Raw genomic sequence first — 22,018 nt, forward strand, 5'->3', positions numbered from 1 at the left:
ATACAAGAAGAAGGCCCCATCGATCTCTACAGCAGCGTGGATTTAATTGGTTATTTGTTTCTATTTTTTATTTTTTAGTTAGGCAACAATATTTGTTTGCTTTTGGAGTCTTGGTCTTCTTTTATTGCATTCTTGTTAAACAAAGTAGTTAGTTTTTAGTTGTTTGTTTTCTTGTCAAACAATTCAGTCAGTTTAGGAAGTTAGTTACCAAATTTAGTACTTTCCAAATTGTAATCAGTTTGTAAGGCTATTTAAACAGCCTAGTCGATCGTAAGGGACATTTGATTAATGAAGTTTGAGAAGTATCTTCCAGGGCTGAGAGAGTCACTTGAGAGGGTGAGATGTCCAGGGAAAGGTGAGAGGCCTGACTCAAAACCACCATTCTTTTTCCCCTTTCTCAACCTTCCATCAATTCTGTTTTCCCTTTTAATTTTCTGTTATCACTGTGAATGGATGAGAAGCTTTTAAGTGGTTGTTAGGAGTTTGTTAAGGTTATCACAATCATAGTTGTCATGGTGTCGCCTAGGCGGCGATTTGTTGTCTTGGCAGAAAAAGAAATTCATGGTAGTGCTACGATTTACGTGACTGGCTGATAGGCGTCACCATGACACCGCCATGGACTCCAGGTCACGCCTGATTTACTAGGTGGTCGATTTTTTGTAAAATACAGGGTGATTTTAATAGGGCTATATTGATTTTGGATGATTTGATGTTGCTAAATGTTGGTTTTATATGTTATAGGTTATATATTGTAGGCTTGTAGCATGCTAAATAACTTTAGAGAATAGGGGAAATAAAAAAGTAGCATACTAAATGACTTTAGAAAATAGGGAAAATAAAAAATGACATATGGGCGATTTGACTGCCATGGCAACGCCATAATGGGCGATTCATCACCAAATCGATTAGCCACCCCTCCACCGCCTTGGATCGATTTGATGCCGTGGCAACTATGATTACAATCATCAACAACCAGCATAACTAAGGCTGATAACAAGGTTTGCGGCAGTCCTATTCTGAGCCAATTTTCTGGGTAAATTCCAGACCACATATCTCTCCAACCATTGGTCCATCAAGGCTGATATTTTGATGGCCATTTAGGCCCAACCTGAAGGCTGAAGCAGATTCTATCAGCACAGATTGGTCAGCAGACACTTGCAACCTCAGTTCTTGGAGATCCTTCAGAGGTTTCCTTTTTTGGCTTAAAATCAAGAATTGTCGTATCTTGCTTTTTAGCCATCAACTAAGGCGCCAATTTTGAGGATCTGTTAAGACCCTCCTACAGCCCACTTGACCGGAACTCGGGAGTTTTCTGAGATGTTCTTTTGGGGTTATCAAAGATCACCTGATTCTTGCCCTAACTCAAAAAGTATTCCCAGATTTTGTTCCAGCCGTCATCACAGTCTGATGTTCTGAGATTCATCTCACATCCTGGTCTTCTTTATTTGATGGTAATCTCTGCCCTTAAGGATTAAGTATCGGTATCGGTTGCTGTATCGGTCACAGCTAAATTTAAGATATGTATCGGAGGGTATTGTATCGTATCAGAGATACACTAAAATATGCGAAACATACACATAAAAATGGACATGAAACACATTTTTATACACTTACGCATAGAAAAAAAGGGTGAAAAAAAGCTATTTATAACATGTATCATGCACAAACACTAAAATAGAGAAGATCGTACTAAGAGACAAGTTTAATCAATTGAAATTGTTCAAAAGGATGAGGTTTCTTACATTTTTTCTATAGCCATTGCCATTGCCATTGCCATTGCCATTCTGAGGTGTGCCATGAAGAGTGTCGTGATGCTTCATCTTCATTGATAGGCGCTTCTTCTTGAATATGAGATACTAAGATAATGTTGTGCAGTTGTCGAACGTAAACACAATATTTACCCCAGTCAAAATATCTATTGCAGTGAGACTCAAATTTATGGTAGAATCTAGTGTATTGCTCTGAAGTGGCCATTGTTGGTTATGAATAAGACAACTTACCTACTTAACCAATTTGGCTCCCTAACCCCTATGTAGGTCACTAACCTGATCCGCGCAATCTCAGGTTTCCTATTTGTCTAAACAGACCAAGCCACATAGTACGGAGATCATCAGACACCCACCGGAGGCAACATGTGGGTTATCGTAGACCTCAGCTGACTAGGCTGATTTCCAATGCAGTCAGTCTTCTTCCTTATTGTACTATTTTTTGTAAAGGGGTATGGTCTTACATTTCCCTATGGACATCCCCTAGCTATGGCAGAGTTCTCTCAGCTAGTTCAGTGATAGGATTGGGCTTTGGAATTTGTATGCCAGTCATCTTTACTGGGCTAAGTTTCACTAAGTACATATCGCAGGCCCCACCCTTGTACAGGGTGCACCCAGCCCCAAACAATAGCCATATAGGGCTCTAAAACTCCAATCAGCATGTATGGCCTGGCCCAACCAGCTGGCCAATCAAGCCTGTCAGAGCCCATTTTCTGCAGAATCCAATTCTGCCACTGCTACTACTGTACACTGTAAGCCCATAAATTGATTCCCTTTCTAGGCTAATTGGTTTTCCCTTGTATGGAGAGTCTTATATGCATACGTGAGCAGCATACTGACCCACCTCTGGGAGTAAATTAGCTAACCTGGATATCTACACATTCCAATTTCAGAAATTCCAGGATTTAGATGGGAATTTAGGTGTTTTAGCACAATAGAATCAATTCCCCTTCTTAAACACCAAATTAGAACTGTAATGATCAGGTTACAGACACCAAAGTCTCATGTTATCTCCAATTGAGCTCGATACTTGATTTTTTCTGAAAAGAATTTCTGATCAACACCTTCAAAAATCCAATTTAAATTCTGATTTTGTTCTACTGCAGAATTCAAGCTACAATCAGCTTAATTCCCTCATCAAGTTGTAGAAATTGATCCCGATTGCTGAAAGCCCTCTGTTCTAGTGTTTACAAAGATGGTTTCAAGCCAATTGGGTCTCAGAACCTTGTTAAATTTTGGGGATTCTTCTACTGGGAAGCTGATTAGAGCACATGAATTTCATTAGTCCTTATTGGACTGAAATCCCTAATCCTAATTATGAATTCAGATGAACCAGTTTAAATTCTTCAATTGTACAAGGCAGAATTTCATACCTGTTGGCTGAACTGTTCAATAGCAGCCCTAGGTGTAGAAGCCCTCTTCCTTTCTTTCTTCTTCTCTTTTCCTTCTTTTCTTTTCTGCTAACAGTAACCGTATGGCACAAATGAGGCATTAGGGTTGATAGACTAATCCTCTGTCTTACTCTACCTAACATGTGTGGGGCCATTTCCACAAATTTTGACTATTTTACCTCTCCTACTTGACTATTAAATCTGCCAATTTCTCCCTTCTACTGTTGTACATGTGTGATCCATAAGATAACAACCTGTTTCCCATGTGCCAGTTAGGTCCTAACACTGGGGAATAGCTGCTTCAAAATTCAGGGTGTTACATTGTGGGGGTGCGGACTTTGTTTCCCTTGCTTGGACGGCAGTGTTAGGTTGAGTGTTCATGTTTGCCATGAACTCATGTTGTTGCTGTTGCAATCCTTGCATCATGTTACTCATGATGAATGCCACATCTTGTGCTGTGAGAACTGGCGGGGCAGGAGGAGGAGGAACATCGGGTGCAGTAGTCCTGGATACATCTTCTCTTTCCGACTTGGAGGAGGCAGATTAGCACTGGCCCTGGTCACACGGCGTTGCTTTTAGGCGACTGTCCCACATGTGCACGGGCTTACTTAGGCGGCATGATAGTTTCCTATTAGAGGAAACATCAGTTAATCATCATAGTGGCACAGTTAGAACATATAATTAGTCGCATGCACAGTAGTACATATACTTTAAAAACAATTTTTTCTGTCTCCTCCCACTAGTGGTTGTCATCGGTTGATGATGGAACACTGGTGGTTGCCGCCGGTGGATCAACCAGTAGACCCCAGAGCTGGTCTGGTTCATTAGTGGATGTCACCAGTTGATGACCCCCACCGATGGATGAAACAAAGTTTGCAGGAAATCAACATTTCTCACCAATTAATGCCATCGGTTGATGCAGGCATCGGGACTGGTTGCCCGGTGGGTAAAAAATCTGTTTAAAACAGTAAATCGTAAGTCACTCTTAAAGGTTCAAAACACATTTTAACTTGAGAGTTTTGGGATTTTCCTTAAACCGTAGGTTCCATTTCCTAGAATCCCGATGTTTAGCCGATGCATGTTAAATTTTTCACTTCGTATAGGTTTTGTATCATGTCTACGCAACGATACTTGCGTCGTAGAGAGCCAAGAACACACCACAGCCTCCTCTTGAAGCGAGGTTTAACCAAACGTGGTTTCGTTCTGAAACCGACGAATGGAAGTGGCCATTGTTCGCCAAGAAGAATGTGGACTTGGGAAAAGACGTGGTATGGTCCAAGCTCAACTCCTTTGGGGTTCACAAGAGGTTTGAGGCACTTGGTTGGATTCGTTTACTGATTTTGCACGTCAAGTGTTACCCAAAATTGGTGAAGAACTTCTATTGTAACTTGAGAGAGGAAACTGAACATATTGATGGTGATGAGTTCCGAATTGCCAGTAGGGTGAAGGGAGTGGACATCTCCTTCACCACAGTGTAGTTTGCTAAGATTACAGGTATCTCCAATACAGAAGATCGAGTTTATAGTGCACTTAGAATTGAGATGGCGCAATTTCTTAGTAAAGAGGATCTCCTTGAGATGTGTCGTGTACTAACAAGTCGTGATTTGGGTTGGGCTAAGTCGAAGAATTAACTGTCGTCGCCAAAAGTACTTAGTGTAAGATTGGTTCACAAGTGATCTAATCCCAGGTAGGATCTTTAGTAAATTCAATAAAAATCAGATAGTATGAACAAAATAGAAATAAGAGAATGAAGGGAAGAATGAGGGTTGAGGAATAGGTTGGGTCGAGTATCTCACTCTTCCCTAGGGCATCTCACCCAAGCTGTCTCTCGCAGCACTGCATCTTATAGTTTTCCAACACAAAGCACCTTTTTTTTTTTCTTTTCATTCAATCAAATTCGTGTTCAATGTTGGAGCCCCTTACAGACTTATATAGAAGACTAAAAACTGACTCAAACACTAAAAAGGAAAGGTTTAACCCAATCCTTAACTAATTGGGAAACCTAAATTGACTAGGAAACTGAGATAACAAAGAAAATAGACTCAAAACAGGATTCTAACTAAACTAATGAATTAAATGCCGTTTTCCTACTTTCTACCCGTATTTTAGGCCTATTAAAGTGGCCTATTATAAAGAAAACCCATGGGATCAAAGGCCCAATACATACATAACCCAACCTAAGGCTTATTTGCAATAAAATAAGCCCATTAAGAGACTTATCTGAATTAGTTCTTAGCTTCATTGTTTGGTTCAACGTGGTACCCATTGGAGGACACTACAATAGGCATATGTGACCTTTTGCTTGTACATATGGGAGCAAATCTGTATGCCCTACCTGATGATGAGGCACATGGCTCATCGAGCGGACCACCCAACCGAGGGTGATCTCTTCTATGGTAAACTACTTACTCATATGTTCATTCATTTTAGCATGGACTTCACAAGCAAGGTTAGAGATGGTAAAAAATTGTACCCATTTGACCACACCACCTTACAAAAGATGAAGATGTTACCCATTGGTAGGTAGTGGGGATGAGTTAGAGCCACAACCTATGGATGTAGAGGGAGGCTAGGGAAATGTGGGGTATCTGCCTTTACCATAATATGATATTCTGCCACCACCTCCCAGAGTTCCATCTCCGGTGCTTCCTTTCCCACCATCTTGCTATGGTGGAGCCTCCACATCTGTGGGAACTTCAGAGGGGCAAAATTGGGCTGGTATGTGTGAGAGGATGGATGCACTCAGCATTGCCATGGGGTAAGGGTTCTCCCATTTGGACGAGAGGTTCAACACTCTCGATGGAGGTGTGTTTTCTATCGAGAAAGAGATTAAGGGTTGGACAACTTTCTTCGGCATAACAGTGGATCCTATAGCACAGCCTTCACCTCCAGCAGAGCAATGATTTGATGTATTAGCCTAGGATTTCCTACTTTAGGTGTCTTTTAATTTACTTTCAGTTGTAATTCCTGCAGTGTTATGAACTTTTCTTTACTTAATGTCTTATCTTGTTTCAGTAATTTCCCTAATGTAAAAGCTTATATAAATCTTGAATTATTAATGACGACTTGCACCTAACTAATCTCCTACTTGTGCACTAAATATTTTGTTTATTTCTTAAAAGTTTTTATTTCAATCCTAATCTCCAGTATATAAATCTTGCCTAATTGTGAGTCAAAGTAGAGCATTATTGCTCTGATACCACACTTGTCACATCCCACCTTCACTAAGGTGCTGATATGTGACTAGGACACTTACTGATGCCCTAACCGACCATCCAGTATCTCAATGCAGTACGTTGACATCACAATTAAATGCAAGAACATCTAAATAAGAATCGACGGAAAGAAAATATAACCATACTTGTAGATTGTAAACTGGTGAATCTATATGATAAAATATATATCCACAAAGTTATTTTGTTGGATGTATAAATAATTCATTACCAAGGAAAAGGATATACAGCGGAAAAAGGGGGGGGGAGCCGAGAAGGTGCCAAACCCTTAGAAGAAAAGGGGGGCGAATAGCCCCACAACTAGCTAACTAGGGGATACAACAGATGGGGGGGGGAGATAGTGCATAGGAGACTCCAGGAGACAACAATAAGCTTGCTCCTTGGGGTATCACGAACCGAGCGGTGGCGTAGAGATCTGTGTTTGGAGGAAACGTCAAATTAGATGACTTTCCAAATCCCTTCCAATGAACGGGAGTTGGAGGACCATCTACGAAGATTCATTTCCATCCAAATATGATTGATGGTGGCACAAAAGGCAAGCTTTCCGACAGTGTCACAAATGGAGGAGCCTCTATAGGTCATGTCTATCCAGATCCATTTGCGGGAAAGGGGAAGGATGGGGAGGGTGGAGGGCCAGTAGGAACGGAGGACCTTTTTCCAGATGGAAGCAGAGAATGGGCAAGAGAAGAAAAGATGGTCAACATCTTCCCTACCATTCCAGCACAAACAACAGGAGGAGGGAACCTGAATGTTTTGGTGATTGAGGAAAGACTGCGTAGGAAGGCAGCAGGAGAGGGATCGCTAGGCGGTGAAGCTATAATGGGGAATGCACCCTTTAAACTAGACAATATTACGCCACAGAATAAAGGGGTCTTTGGATCGGATAACGTTCCAGGCGAAGGCAGATGAAAAAAGGCCCGAGGAGGAGGGCACCTAATTAACAGAATCAGGTAATCCTTGACCAGTGGGCATAGGGAGAAGGGAGGACCAGAGATCCACAAGAGGGGGGGGGGGGAAGAAACGGAGGGGACCAACCATTGGGGTAGAGGATGGAGGCTACAGATGCGGATCTGGTCGAGCCAGAGGAGGAGATGATTCTTGGAGAAACCAAAGGGATAAGGATGCCCGTGGGGTGCCAAGAGTCAAGCCAAACGAGGTGGAGGAGCCATTGCCAATAGTGCAAGAGATGGCTGGAAGGCAAGAGATCTGGAATTGAGAATGCAGTGCCAGATCCAGGAGGCATCAGAAGGAAGGGGAGCAGTCTAAAGAGAATCATTCTTGAGGGGGACGGAGTAAACCCAGGAGATCCAAATGCTATGCTGCTTGGTGACAATTGTTTAGATGAGCTTAAGGATAGCAGCAGAGTTAACATCCTTGATTTTGCGGGGACCCAAACCGCCTTTAGCTTTGGGCCGACAAACCTTAGACCTGCTCATGGGATGGAGGAATCTGGTGGTCTTAGTGCCTTCCTCTGGGAAGGCACAGAGAAGAGAGTCGAAGGCTTTAGTGGTGGAGATCGGGAGGCGAAAGATTCCAGACCAATAAAGATATAGGGATTGAAGGACAGATTGGATAAGGACAAGGTGGCCAGCAAAAGAGAGAAGCTTGCCTTTCCAAAGTTGGAACCTATTACGGATGGAATCCAGGATGGGGTAGCAATGTTTGGAAGAGAGACGAGAAGAGATGAGGGGGAGACCCAGGTATTTGACAGGGAGGGTTCCCAAGAAGAACCCAGAGATGGCGAGGAGATGAGCTTGGCGGGTATCAGAAACACCCGAAAGGAAAAGGCTGGACTTGAGGAGGTTAATTTTCAATCCAGAAAGGGATTCAAAGAGGTGAAGAGAGGCCATAATATTGGTGATGGATGATGGGTGAGCTTTGGAGAAGATCATAAGATCATCCGTAAAAGCAAGGTGAGTAAGCAAGGAAGCTTTGCATTTGGGAATGGCGGAGATAAGATGTTTGTCAGTGGAGGATTGAATCGAACGGGAGAGGACTTCAAGGGCCAGACAGAAGAGGAAAGGGGAGAGGAGGCACCTTTATCTAATGCCACAGCAGAGGAGAAATAGCCCGTAGGGCAGCCGTTGAGGAGCACAGAGAAGCGGGGGTGGAAATGCAAGAGAGAATCCAGTGGACAAAGGAGGGAAAAGACATTTGGAGGACTTTAGAGATGAAATCCCACTGGATAGAATCAAACGCTTTATGAATGTCAATCTTCAGGAGGGCTGTAGAAGAGTGGGATTTGCGATTGAAACCTCTGACGATCTCATGGCCAGGGATGTTATCAAAGATACTTCTTCCCGCAATGAAAGTAGATTGATTAGGAGTGACAAGGGAGTTAATAACTCGCTGGATCCAGTTGGCAAGGATCTTACCAATGAATTTATAGAGTAGATTACAGAGGGAAATGGGATGGAAGTCGAACATGCATTGGGCACCCTCCTTACGGATGAGGCAAAGGAAGGAGTGATTGATGCCAGAGATTTGGGAAGGGTTGAGGAAGAAGCTACGGATGGCGAAGAGAAGATCATCACGTATGATGTGCCAACAAGTGGAGAAGAAGCCCACGCTGAAGCCATCAGGCCTGGAGCCTTATTAGATTTGTGAAGGACCACAACAACGATTTCATCATCAGAAGGAATGGCTTGAAGGGAGAGCAAGAGGTGATCAGGAATGAATTTGTCAAGGATGTTGGGGAGAATGGTAGGAGAGGATGAGGAGGGGAGATGGAAGAGGTCATCAAAGAAGGAGACAACTTCCGCTTTGATGTTAATAGGGGAGGAGAGTTCCGATCCAGAGCGGGAGATGAGCTTCAGGATGGAGTTGGAATTGCTTCGGGCCTTTAAGGAACGATGGAAGTAGGTTGAATTAGAGTTGCCAAGCTCAAGCCACTTAATCCTGGATTTTTGATGGAGGAAAGATTCTTCCTGAACTAGGCGAGAGGAGAGATCCACAACAGCTATCTTTTCCTCAACAGCAAGGGAAGAATTGAGTGGGTTAGTCTAAAGCCTGGTCTGGATGCAATCCAATTTCTCTTGACAGGCGGTGACCTGATCAGAGATATTGCCGAAAGTGGAGTCCAGCCTTTGAGAGCCTGTTTCACATTCTTGAGTTTTTTGGCAAAGGCAATGAGGGGGGGAGGAGACATGGATGGGAATGGCCCAGGTATCCCTGACCAAAGGGAGAAATCCTTCATGGAGGGTCCATATGTCAAAGAATTTAACAGGTTTGGGGCCAAAGGAGATATGTGGCTGGACAAAAAGGGAGATGGGGGAGTGGTCAGAAATGTCGGGAAGATCAAAGGTAGCGTGGGAGGATGGATAGGATGTGAGCAAACCTTCATTAACTAGAAGGCGATCAAGCTTGCAGGCCACCTGATCAGATCCACTACGGCGGTTATGCCATGTGAATTTAGAACCAGACCACCTAAGATCCTCCATTCTAACATCCTCTATACACTTATTAAAGGAGTCCGAGGAGGGGATGTCCATAGGGGCACCCCACATTTTCTCGTGGGATACCTGAATCACATTAAATTCTCCCCCAATTGTGGAGAAGGAAAGGAGGTTAGACCATAGAGGAAGTCTGTCATATGCCCGGTTAAGAGTGTAGACAACGGAGAAGAAGGAAGTAGGGGAGCCTGATGGAGGGGAGAAGGAGAAGTGAATGACTTGGGGGGGGGGGGAAGATGCTATGTGGGAGATGTGAATGAGGTGGGGGTTCTAGAGGATCCAAATACGACCATTAGGGGAGTGGGCGTAGTTAGTGATGTAGGACCAAGAAGGAGTAATATAAGAGATGATACGGGGGGAATTAGGTTCAAGAACCCGAGTTTCAAAGAGGCAACAAACAACGGTCTTAGAGGATTTAATGCAGGAGTGAATGGAGAGCTGCTTGGCAGAGGAAATGAGACCTCTGACGTTCCAGATAGTCTAGGGGATCATCTAGAAGGATGGAGAGAGGTTAGTCAAAACTCAGTTGAGCCAGGAGAAGGGCCAGGTTTGAGGTTTGACCGACGGGAGTAACCCTTAAAGGGGGAGGGAGAAGGGTTGGCAGGGGTTTTGGAATTGACAAGGTTCTTGGAGTGAGGGTGGGCAGACAAGACCTTGGGACCAGTAGCAATGATTTTGGAGGGGGCTGGAGAAGCCAGCTCCTGCAAGGATATAAGAGGGGTGTCATCAGTCGAAGGGCAGGAGAGGACCTACACATCTTGGTTCCCAGAGGGGGAAGTAGCTATAGAAGAGGAGCCCATATGATAAGGGGTTGGCAGGGGGCCAGCATTGGAACTTAAAACATTGTCTTATAGGGGTTTAAGGTGAGTTGCACCAGTAGAAATGATGGTGGACTTCTAATCCCAAGCGGTTCTGGCGGAAGGCCACAGGGAAGTGGGAGACAATAGGGTAGTCCCTCGGCTTCAGGATATTGATAGCAGAGGATTCCATCATTGTCATCACATTGACAAGGGGGTATGAGGAATCGGTGATTATGCCTTCCAAGGTGGTAGAGGGCGGAAGAGCCGATGAGGGCATTGTAGGTTTGGTAGGGGCCGTCGGAAGACCAATTAAGAATTTAACAGCAGGGAAGGAATTCCCAATGTGGTTGGAGGTATCTGATAGAGTGAGAGGAAGGAGAGTATAATCCACACCAGCAACATCTGGCATTAGAGACCAGTGAGAAGGGACGACGACGGAAGCAGAGAGACCAACAAGGTAGGCAGTAGGACCAATCATGAGCAGGGAAGGTGGCAGGGACGCAGTGAAGGCACCTTCCAAGGCGGTGCAGGCAACGAGCGAGGTAGTAGTCGGAAGAGGCCCAAGGGGCAGGCAGAGTCAAGGCTAGTAGCGGGCATGGCGATAGAGTTCTCACTCGCCCGAAGAGGGGAGACGGGTGAGGAAGAAGGCGGGTGAGGATGTTGGAGCTGGTTAGGGGAGATGGGCCAAGGATCAGGCAGTAAGGTGGTCGGGTTGAGGTTGGGTGTCGGGCGAGGTAGAGAAGGAATTGTTCAAGTTATATAAGTTGCCAGGGTAAAGGGGGTGGTTTGAGGGAAATTTGGAAAATTTGGATAATAATTGGACCGACAAGAACTGGTTTAAAGGTATAAAGGGTGGCTTAGGGTGTATCGGGCAGAGGGTTAGGTTGAGGAGACGAAAAGGAGGCAGAAGGGGTCAAGGGACAAGGGGATTTCATCAAAGGGGAAGTCGTACAAGGGAGAGGAAGAAGGGGAGGTAGGTTAGAGATACCAGAAGAGGAAATCGAAGCGATGGATGCGTCGACTAGCAAGGAAGAGGGTACAGGACGGTCAGCAAGGTGGCGTGAGGGGGAGGGAGTAGGTGGCATGTCAGAAGCGGGCGTGACAGTCATCGGGGCCAATAGGGCAAGCTAGGACCGAGAGGCGGATATTGTCTTCGAGATCTACAATCGGACCAGTGGATTGAGAAGTTGGAGATAGGTCGCCGGAGTTCACCATCAGAGGGTGCTGATTTCTGTCCCTTTTCCTTCTGATAAGCTTTTTCAAAGGATTTTTAGTAGATAGAGGGGCTTGAGACAAGCTAGCATGAGGATCAATGATGTCACTCACTAGGTTTTCTTCATCGGGCAATGCAATGTTGTTTTGTTCTTTTGATTTTTTATCGTAGAGCATTGTGGAGTTCCCAAAACACTTGCAAGAGGTGCACAAAGGGGGAATCCAGTCATAGATGATTTCTTGTTCAAAAGAATGATCCTCGCCATCAGTAATGGTGACAGAAGAGGGAAGTAACCGATCAGCCGAGATCTCAACGCAGATACGTGTGAAGGAGAGACGATCCATGGTTTTGGTTCTCTAGTCAGAGTAAAGAGGCTTGCCCGAAATAAAACCGATGATACTGAGGCCTTTGACACACCAGAAGTGGAGGGGAAGGTGGGGGAGGGAGATTCAGAGAGGGATAGAAGTCAGTTCAATGCGGTGGAAGGAGGTGCAAGCATCCCATTGCCTCAAGAAGATGGGTTTTTTGCCCACATACTGGGGGCCACCATGTAAGGCAACGACTTTGTCCGCAGGGGAGGAGAAGATGAAGATGCCGTTATCGAGCATAAAAGTGGAGAGGGAAGTAAATGGTTTCCATTGGCTGTGGAGGGCCGACTTGACAACAGAGAAAGGGGGTTGACTACCCAAGAAGGGGCCGACGATACAATTCTACCATTTATTGATTTTAAAATCCAAAAGCCGGGGGGATAGAGTCCAACAGGGATGGAGTTGAGGGAACAGGGAGGGTGGTAGTGAAGAGAGTGGCCAGTGGTGGGAGGCAGGGAAGAGGAAGGAACAGGGGAAGAAGAAACCATAGTGGACTAGGGACGGTGATCTGAAGGAGGGAGAGGGGAAGAGGAGGGGGAGAGGAAAGAATATCGGAGTGAGGGAGGGCTCCATCGGCTTAAGCCGGTGGAGGGAGGGGGGCATGGGTTCAGGTCATTCTGGTGCAGGGCGAGAGGGTTCTAAAAGACATTTCTATATCCATAAAGTTATTCAGTACATGTAACCCACTTTCTTATGGAGAGTCGGTAGGGGAAGGGAAGGAATCCTTGAGATGCTCAGAGTTGTAGAGGAGAGGGAGGAATCGCATAAAGAAGGGGGGAGAGGGGAATCACACACGCTCAGCCCACAGGCACACGCCACAATATCAACTCATAACTTCATGCTTCGATTCTAAATTTCTCAATCGGTTACAAGCATATAAAGAGGAAATTAAAAACTCTAAAAATAGAAGAAATCCTAAAATGAAACTAACTCAAGGAAAATAAATCCCAAACCAGCTCTAATTATGTCCTACGTATGCAACTTCCCAAAAATAAACAGAATAAAATAAACTAGATCCATGACTCAAATATGGATCAAGTTCATCTCTGATTGGATACTCAGATGAGTATGGATACTCAGATACTCAAACATGGATACTCCATGGGTGCGTATCTGCATCAATTCTCCTGGTTTTGAGAATAACTCGTCCATGAGTTTTATAGAAGGATAACAATAAAAGCTCATGAGTAGGGGTGAACTTCTCCTTGTCTGCCATGGAAACAAAATCCAAGATATGAAGCTTTGGAGGTGCATTCAAGTCCGAAAAACCATGGGGAAGTATAAACTCTTGATGGGGAATAGCTGGCTCTGTACTGATGTCCATTATTACTTGATCCCACGATTTTCTCATTTTTTGGTGTTGTTACTAGTGCCATAACTAGATGGACTTCCTCTTGTGGTGACTCATTCGATTCGTCCCGTGGTTGCACTATAGGTACCACCTTCTTTGAGTCAGCCGATCCATGAAGAACAATTTCTGAGGCATGTGGAAAGGTTGGATGGTGCACAAATTTGTCACAATCAAGGGTGCCATGCCATTCTTCTAACCAATCTTGACCCAATTTAATAATGTGCTGAGGGGAATCAAACATTTCACAAAAGGCACCGTTAAAATATTGAGAAACAGAGAACTCAACGAAGACATCCCCTGACTCAATGATGATTAGATTGGTCCTTGACAACTTATCCATTACAGATCTTGAGACGAAATTGTCATTTAGTTGCTCATCAATCAACAAATTAGCAAGTTCATTAGGGAATCACACTCTGAATTTGAACACAAAAGATTCCATAGCCAGACTTGTAATCAGAAGCACTTTAGGCCCACTATGGCAAGAGAACACGTAAGGTAAGGTTGAGTGGCAAAACAGTAAATATATAGAGGTTGGAAAGGGAATGGTAGAATTATAATATCTGAAGTTCATTTATAAACCAACAACATATTACGTATAGAGCAGGGGTATATGTGGAAGTAGGAAGAAAATAGGACAATGGGGGATAAAATAGGAAGGAGGGGCGATTCTGGTAAGTAAAAAAAAGAAATTAGAGGGAAAAAAAGGATTCTTTGGGAGGGGTAGTTTAGGAACTAACAAAATATTTAAAGAAAAGGATCGAATCAAAGGAAGTGTGTGTGGAAGGGTTACTGGCATACTTCTTTTTGGAGGGATTGGATTCTTTTGCTCTAGATCTTTTGATAGTTGAGCAGCGCGGATGATGGAGGATGGCGCGACTTCGAAGGACTTGGGTGTGAGAACACTACAAGGAGCTTTGCTGCGATTGGTAATGGGAGGTGTCAAGGAATTCGTCTGATGCAGATAAGGCTGCACTTACTTGGTTGGACCAGCTTGACCGGCTGTGGAAGCTAAGAGCCAGGAAGAACCAGTCCAGCCAAGAGTTTTGGTCCAACAAAGGTTGGAAATAATTAGTGGTTACTTGTCTTTTATTTCATGTCTTTTATTTTCCAGACTTGAACGTAGGAGTTGGGACTTCTTTCCTTGCATTAGTTTCCTTTTATGGTTGTTTCCTAGTTTAGGTTAGATACTATTTCAGTTGAGTTTCTAATTTCATGTCTCTGTTTTCCCTATATATAGGCTGAAACCGATGGACAAGTTAGAATGGTTTTGATTAATGAATGAAAAGTAGTTAAGTTTGTGTACTGTGTGTGAATTCCCTTCATTTTCCCCCTCTACTCTGATCTTCCCTTTCTTCCCTAAGGCACTCCAACAACTTGGTATCAGAGTCGAAGGATCCCAATCCCTCCCCTCCATCTCTCTTCTTCCCTTCCCATTCTCTGTTCTGGTTTCTACCGTGACTAAGAACAGCCAAACAGAGAAGTTGGAACCCTCCCTGCTAGGGTCGTCAAGTAACAAAAAAAAAAAAAAAAACCCCACAGCAAACCGTCACCGCACTCCTTTGCTCCCTGTGTTACCTTCGATCGACACACATCCCATCCTAAGGGTTCTGCAAGTGCAAAAAAAGAAAAAAGAAAAAAAAAGAAGGAAAGCAAATCAGCAGAGAGAGAGGACATAATTAGAAGAAATCAACAGAGGATAGAATCAGAAGACAGAAGAAGAAGGAGATGAGAGAGTAGACAAAGAAGCCAGAGCCTCTACTGATCTCTTCTCAATCGAAACACCCTCTTTAGGGTTTTGATAATAGCGAAAAGAAAAAAAAAGAAAGAAACAGAGGGAGAAGAAGAGGAGAAGAGAGATGTCGAGAAGTAGCGAGACTCATATCTGGAGTTTCCGCCGCAAGTCGATCTCCATCATCTCTTGGTTTTCCGTCGAACATCCTGGAGTAGCGAGACTTGTTGAGTTTCTATCTCCAAGCAAGAGAAGTCTCCTCTGTCGGTATTAAACCCCACCACCCATACATCTTTTATTTCTTTTTCCCTATTTGCCCTCCCTCTTCTAATTATTACCTTTTGTCCTTTTTCTTAACTCACTTCCAATTATCCCCTACCACACACGTGATATCTCTTTGTGGTTTAAATTGAACTTCAAATATTTACAATTCTACCATCCCATAGAAAAAAGAAGAAAGAGAACAGAGTTATTTGCCCTTTTGCCACTGTTCTTTAAACCTCCTTTATTTACTATTTTGCCATCATATTTGAGTGTAATCTTGCTTATCTCCACCATGGTAGCCAACAGTGAAGTTATTCAACAGCCGAACTCCTGTAATGGAGAAATTGATGCAAAAATTAATGCTCTCACCATCGCTGCCACTTCCTTTAAGACAATGATGGAATCTATGCAAGTTTCTATTGATCGATTGGTGGTTGCAGATAGAGGAAAGAGTCCCATCCAGTTTGGGGATTCTTCCAACGTTCCACGGGATCCGTCATTACCACTGCCACCACTACCACCACCACCTCCACCACCATATGGAACTGGTCGATATGATGGAGCAAGACGAGCATCAAAATTGGGATGTCCTTGATTTTTATGGAGATAACAATCCAGAACTGTATCTTGACTGGATTCACAGCCTAGAGACATTCTTCAAATGGTACGGGTTGACTGAGGCCTGAAAGATCCTATTTGCAGAGGCTGAACTAAAAGGCACGGCCCAAGTTTGGTGGGTCAAGCAACAACAACAGAACCGAACCCGAGGCATTAGATTAGCCACTACTTGGGCTGAAATGCATGAAGTCATGAACCGGAGATTCTTGCCTCTTGATTACAAGTAACACATGCATCTCAGGTTTGCACAATTGAGACAGGAGAATTTAACTGTGGAAGAATGTGTTGTTAGATTTTATTATCGTTCTGATTTTGATTGGGATGAAGAAGTATTGGTGGCACAATTCTGCAATGGTTTGCATCCTCAACTTAGTGCTGCCCTTGCATCTAGTCGACTGCCTACAATGGAAGATGCCATACAAGTAGCATATCAGGCTGAGGAAAGTCTGAAATGCCCATACAACTGGAGGCCATTTACTGATACTTTTCCTAGGGGTCCTAGTTCCATTCAACCACAGTCATCTCCACAGGAATAGTCAATCAACAGACCACAGGCTAGTGCTTCATCTATGGCATCTTCATGACTTAGTTGGCCGTATTGTCCACCTCAACGTGATTCAGACATGTCATCTTCACGGCCTAGTCGTCCATACTCCCCTCCTCGCCATGGTTCAGACATACCTTACCCCACCTCGGCGTGGTTATGATAGGGATTCGGTATTTCCAAAGGAGGCTATTCAATGTTTCACATGCAAGGGGTGGACATCGAGCTAATAAATGTCCTAACCGGTTAGCGTACATTAACAAGGACAATTTTATACCCTATGTTCTAGAAGAGCAATCGAAAACAGGAACAGTGAATCTGGAGGCCGAGTGTGAATGTGAGCCTAGTGAGATCAATGATGGTGATAGTGATGGCGAGCGTTAACCGTTCTATGTTATCCGTCCTCTTTTGACTGCACACAAGATTCCCGAGGAGGACGATTGATGCTGTAATAGTAGCTTTCAGACCAAGGTACGGTGCAATGATAGCTTGTGTAATATGGTGATTGATCCCGGCAGTTGCACCAACATTGTTGCTAAAGATGCTGTTCGCAAGTTGGGTCTGAAAATGAAGCCTCATCCGAATCCCTACAAGGTGCAATGTGATGTTCTCCCTTTGAAAGTCTATCACATTCTTCTGAGGTGCCCATGGTTGTTCGACAAGAAAGCCAAGCACTGTGGATATGAGAATATATACTCATTTCAGTATGGTGGACTTGAGATGAAGTTTCTTTCGGCAAAGAATCTTCCCCCTCTCAAACTCAAGAGGACAGCTGGTACTTTTCTCCTCAAGCGCATCGACTCTGACGACATTCTTGGACCTCATCCAAACTCGACAGAGTCGAGTTTTTTTCAGAGGAGAGTTAATGCTAATAAGGCTGCACTTACCTAGTTGGAGTGTTGGACCAGCATGACCGGCTGTGGAAGCTAAGAGCCAAGAAGTACCAGTCCAGTCCAGGGTTTTGGTCCAACGAGGGTTGGAAATAATTGTGGTTCCTTGTCTTTTACTTCATGCCTTTTACTTTTCAGACTTGAACGTAGGAGTTAGGACTTCTTTCCTTGGATTAGTTTCCTTTTATATTTGTTTCCTAATTTAGGTTGGATACTATTTCAGTTGATTTTCTAATTTCATGCCTCTATTTTCCCTATATATAGGTTGTAAGCGATGGACAAGTTAGAATGATTTTGATTAATGAATGAGAATTAGTTGAGTTTGTGCACTGTGTGAGTGTGTGACTCCCTTCATTTTCCCCCTCTACTCTGATCTTCCCCTTCTTCCCTAAGGCCCTCCATCATTGTTGCTGCTGGAGGTGACTGGCGGCAGGCGGGAGGATTGTGAACCAGGTATGTCTTTTTTTCTTGGTTCTCTTTCTCTCGATCTCTTTACTCTCTCTTCTCTTTTTCTTGTTCTTTTTCCTTTTCTGTTGCTCTGGCAGAACCCTAGGATGTGTCGTTTGTCGATCAAAGGTAACTCGGGGAAAGAGGAGTGGTGAGAGTTTGCTGTGGGGGTTCTCTGTTTTCTGTTTTTTTCTCTGACTGCTGGCGACACCCTAGGACAGGGAGGGAGGTCCGATTGAAGGGAGTCGGGAGAAAGAGGAGGCGGTGAGATGGGGCTGAGTTTCTTCAAGGGGTTTTTTTTTTTCTTTGGGTTCAGAAGAGGCAGTGGGTTGCTGTAGAGGAATTGAAGGGGTTACTGAGGTGATAGGGAGGGGTTTGTGTGATGCGGAAGATAAGAATTTTTTTTTTTTTTTTCCAGAACTCAGTTGTCAGCAGAAGCCAGAAGAACTGAATGGGAAGGAAGGGAAGGAGAAGGACAGAGGATCCTTCGGTTGCTGTAGAGGGATTGAAGGGGTTACTGAAGTGATAAGAAGGGGTTTGTGTGCTGCATAAGATGAGATTTTCCTTTTTTTCCAGATCCTCCCAACTCCCAAGATCAATATGACGGGAAAAAATCGAATGGGAGTGAACATATGTGTCCACGATTTGAGGCACAACCGCACATCACATGCTCAGATTTGAGGTTGACTATTTAGAGTGTGTTTATGTCGTTTAAGAGCGAGATTGAAGCCCCCCCATTATCCAAGTGGTAGTCACTGATGGGTATTTGGCGCAAACAAGAAAATATGCAGAATATAAAAGAAAAAATAGCAAGAAACTGCCACAAAGATTTAGAGAGATGGGTAACTGATTGCCGAGTTACTGCTGGTGGTGTCTAAATCGTTCATGGCTGAGAAGAAACTTCAAGGTGGAGAGACAGGGAGGGAGGGAGGAAGGAACCTGTTTTGTGAGATATTTGGAAAAGAAAAATGAAGAGAAAGCAAGATATAATGAGACTGACAGAGGAAGGGATTCCATTATTGGAGCTTGGAATCTCCTCGTCACTTGTAGGCTCTAGCATTGAGTTGCTAAGAAAGTAAAGAGTGCTCCCAAGTTGGCAACAGGTGCAATGTCAAACAGTACAATGTTCAACTGGGGCAAGTTTTTTGTACAATAGGAACACGAGTATTATCTGCCTTATTCAAGTTTGTACTCGATTGTGCATTTTCTAGTTCCAGTTGTGTAAATTTCATATTGTAATCTTCTCGGCTTCAAATTTTAACTTTTCCATTAGAATCTATAAATTTCTCAAGCTTTGTTTCTATTGAAGCAAACTGATTTTATCATGCTAGTTAGTTCCAGTTCTTCATGTAACATTTGTAGTTAGGATGAATACAATATACAAATTTGAGATACAACCTCATCTGACCTCAATTTATCTGGGAATATGATAGTTACGTAATCTAAATTGTTCTTCTAGTGTTACCCAAAAAAATTGTTCTAGTAGTAGTATCATCATACCATAGATTAGTTATCGTAAAGTAGTTTTAGTAGTAGAAGCAGGAGCCTGAAACAGTTTTCTCTGTCATGGAGTATGTTGGTATAATTAAGGGGCTTCTAAAATAGAGAAAATTGTACATATATGTGGGTGTTTGCTTTAAATGCTGAAATAGTGCTATACTTGTCTTTCCTTCTCTCTTTCTTTAATGGATTAAAGAGAAGGAAGTTAATTGGTTGCTGCTCAATAGCAGGGTTTGAACATGCATGGCTGAAGCCCAAAATATTTTGTTGTTGCTACTATTGTTTTGTTCTTTTTTGTCATATCTGAAGTCTGAAGTGATTTCTGAGGCTTGGATTGCTTGAAGGATCGCAGGGTCTAAACTAACTGTATGGGTATAGGAATATCCTGGTAAAGGTGTACTAGGTTTCGAGTGTTCAACAGTTTTGTACTTTTCCATTTTTAAGTACTATGAGTTCAAAATTTCCATTTGTTTCTCATGTAGAAGCTAGCAAATCCTACCCCTAATTACAGAAGTAGGGCGATGATACTTGCTGGTATCTACTTTGGATATAGAAATCAGATATGGAATTTGGGAATATTTATAAATTTGATTGGGGAGCTGGTTAAAGATTATGAGATAGTGATTCAGAAGTTTTGGAACTGAATAAATGAATTTCAGAATTGAAACTTGAAGAAATCGATAGGATGAAATAAGTGTGAGGATTAGCTAGAGCAAGTCCATAACTCAGAAAGTAATGATCAGAAAGCCACCAAATTTCAGTCGAGCTCCCCTTAGGATCTGGTCTATCAAATAGATCAGAAATTACAACTTTTTTCAAAATTTAGAGGATGCGGCTGTATCTGGTTTTCTGTCTTGGGCAACGTAGGACAGTGTTGCACAGTATAATAATATGGGAGAGTAAAGTCAAATCTGAAACCAGAATTAGAACTGACAGAAGGAATTTAACTGCAAAGTTGGAAAGAAAATTGAGAGTATTCTATCAGATATGATAACCGAAAGGAAAAGAGACTCAAAAACAAGATAGCGGTGGGAGGGAAATTCCAGCCTCTTGCCTTTCTAACCGATGGCACCGAATGGCCACATGATTTTCCAGTACTCAGTTTCATTCATACAAGCTCAAGCTTGAATAGTTACGAGACACAAATAAATACCAACTTTCCTAATGCTGTTCAAACCCTAAATAGATAAAATAAAGGACAACTCTAATACTAATTGGAACACACTCCATGAGACTGGACTTATTTAAGTTATCTCGCATGTCCATTTGGAAACACCAATTTGGGGCTTATAAATTAGGCCGTTACGAAAATGCCCGTTAAAATAAAGGGCCACCATTTATTATGACTAAACCAAACCTGTTTTGGCCTTCTAAACCCTCTTGTGGGCTTGGGCTGTAATTATGGTTACATTCATGAAACCAATAAAAGGCTGCTGCATCAGTTTTCTTGACTGGAACGTGAAAGATTTAAATCTCCGTATGATCTTTTGTGTTGGACCACCATTGAAGTAGCACTCTCCACAACCACCCAAATAAATTCTTGGTAACAATATGTATATTACTAATATGCCCAAAATTCCATGACTGGATTTAATTTTTGAGTTGACTTTCAGTTTCACCCAGGGAAGAATGTTGGGATGGGCAAGGACCACACCATCTTTTCAATGATTGATGGATTAGTAAAGTTCGAGAAGTTCGGACCAGACAGGAAAAAGGTAATGTTAGAAGTTCTACTTGAAATTACAGCTGGTAATGGCTATTCCCTTTGAATATTTGTAGGTTAATAGGCTGTTAAAGCAAGAAATGTTTTCCCTCTCTCATTTTCATGTGGCTCCACAGGTGAGTGTTTATCCACGTGTTGAGCAGCCTGAAAACTCAAATAGCTACAGAGCATGGAAGAGAGAGTATTTCAGGATGCAACGTGAACGCCAAAAAGCAAGGAAGGCAGGCATTGTACCCCAACCTCAAATGGTATTGGCTTCAGCAGAGGAGGTTTTGGTTTCCAACAACAACCCGATCTGCTGATCAGTTCATATGTTCTGAATTTGAAAAGTGACACTTTCTACCTTGTAATGATCAATTCATTAACACGTAAGCTCTATACATCACATGAACAGGTTTGGTTCCGTTGTGATGCAGGTACATCACAGAAGTGGGCTCATTTTTGTGGGTTTGGTTCAATATGTATTAGGCTTTTTGGGGATTTTCACTTTAATGAGCCTAAAATAAGAATTGGGAATACAAGATTTACTTTATTATTTAGTTAAGTTGGAGTCCTAATCAGAATGGGAGTTGTTTTATATACATAGTCATTTAATGTTAAATTAATATTGTTTCCCAAAAAAAAAGAAATAAATAAAAAAGTTTACATTAAACAACTATTAAAACAAAGTATATAAAAATAAATAATCTGATTCAATGTTAAGTTTATATTCATTATGATAAAAAA

General features: G+C 42.9%; 1 protein-coding gene across 2 annotated transcripts in view; it reads left to right on the forward strand.

Annotated features, from left to right (window-relative positions):
- The window catches only part of LOC122057650 (50S ribosomal protein L27, chloroplastic), a 41,713-nt gene extending 19,844 nt beyond the window's left edge, over nt 1-21,869 (forward strand). For both annotated transcript variants that reach the window (XM_042619831.1, XM_042619832.1), the window contains exons 3-4: nt 21,183-21,284; nt 21,409-21,869. In XM_042619831.1, coding sequence (XP_042475765.1) covers nt 21,183-21,284; nt 21,409-21,594 — 288 coding nt within the window. In that variant the 3' untranslated portion in view covers nt 21,595-21,869. The remainder of the gene's footprint in view (nt 1-21,182; nt 21,285-21,408) is intronic.
- The last annotated feature ends 149 nt before the right edge of the window (nt 21,870-22,018 follow it).

This window comes from Macadamia integrifolia, chromosome 12 (genome assembly GCF_013358625.1).
Source record: "Macadamia integrifolia cultivar HAES 741 chromosome 12, SCU_Mint_v3, whole genome shotgun sequence".
Classification (NCBI taxonomy): Eukaryota; Viridiplantae; Streptophyta; class Magnoliopsida; order Proteales; family Proteaceae; genus Macadamia; species Macadamia integrifolia.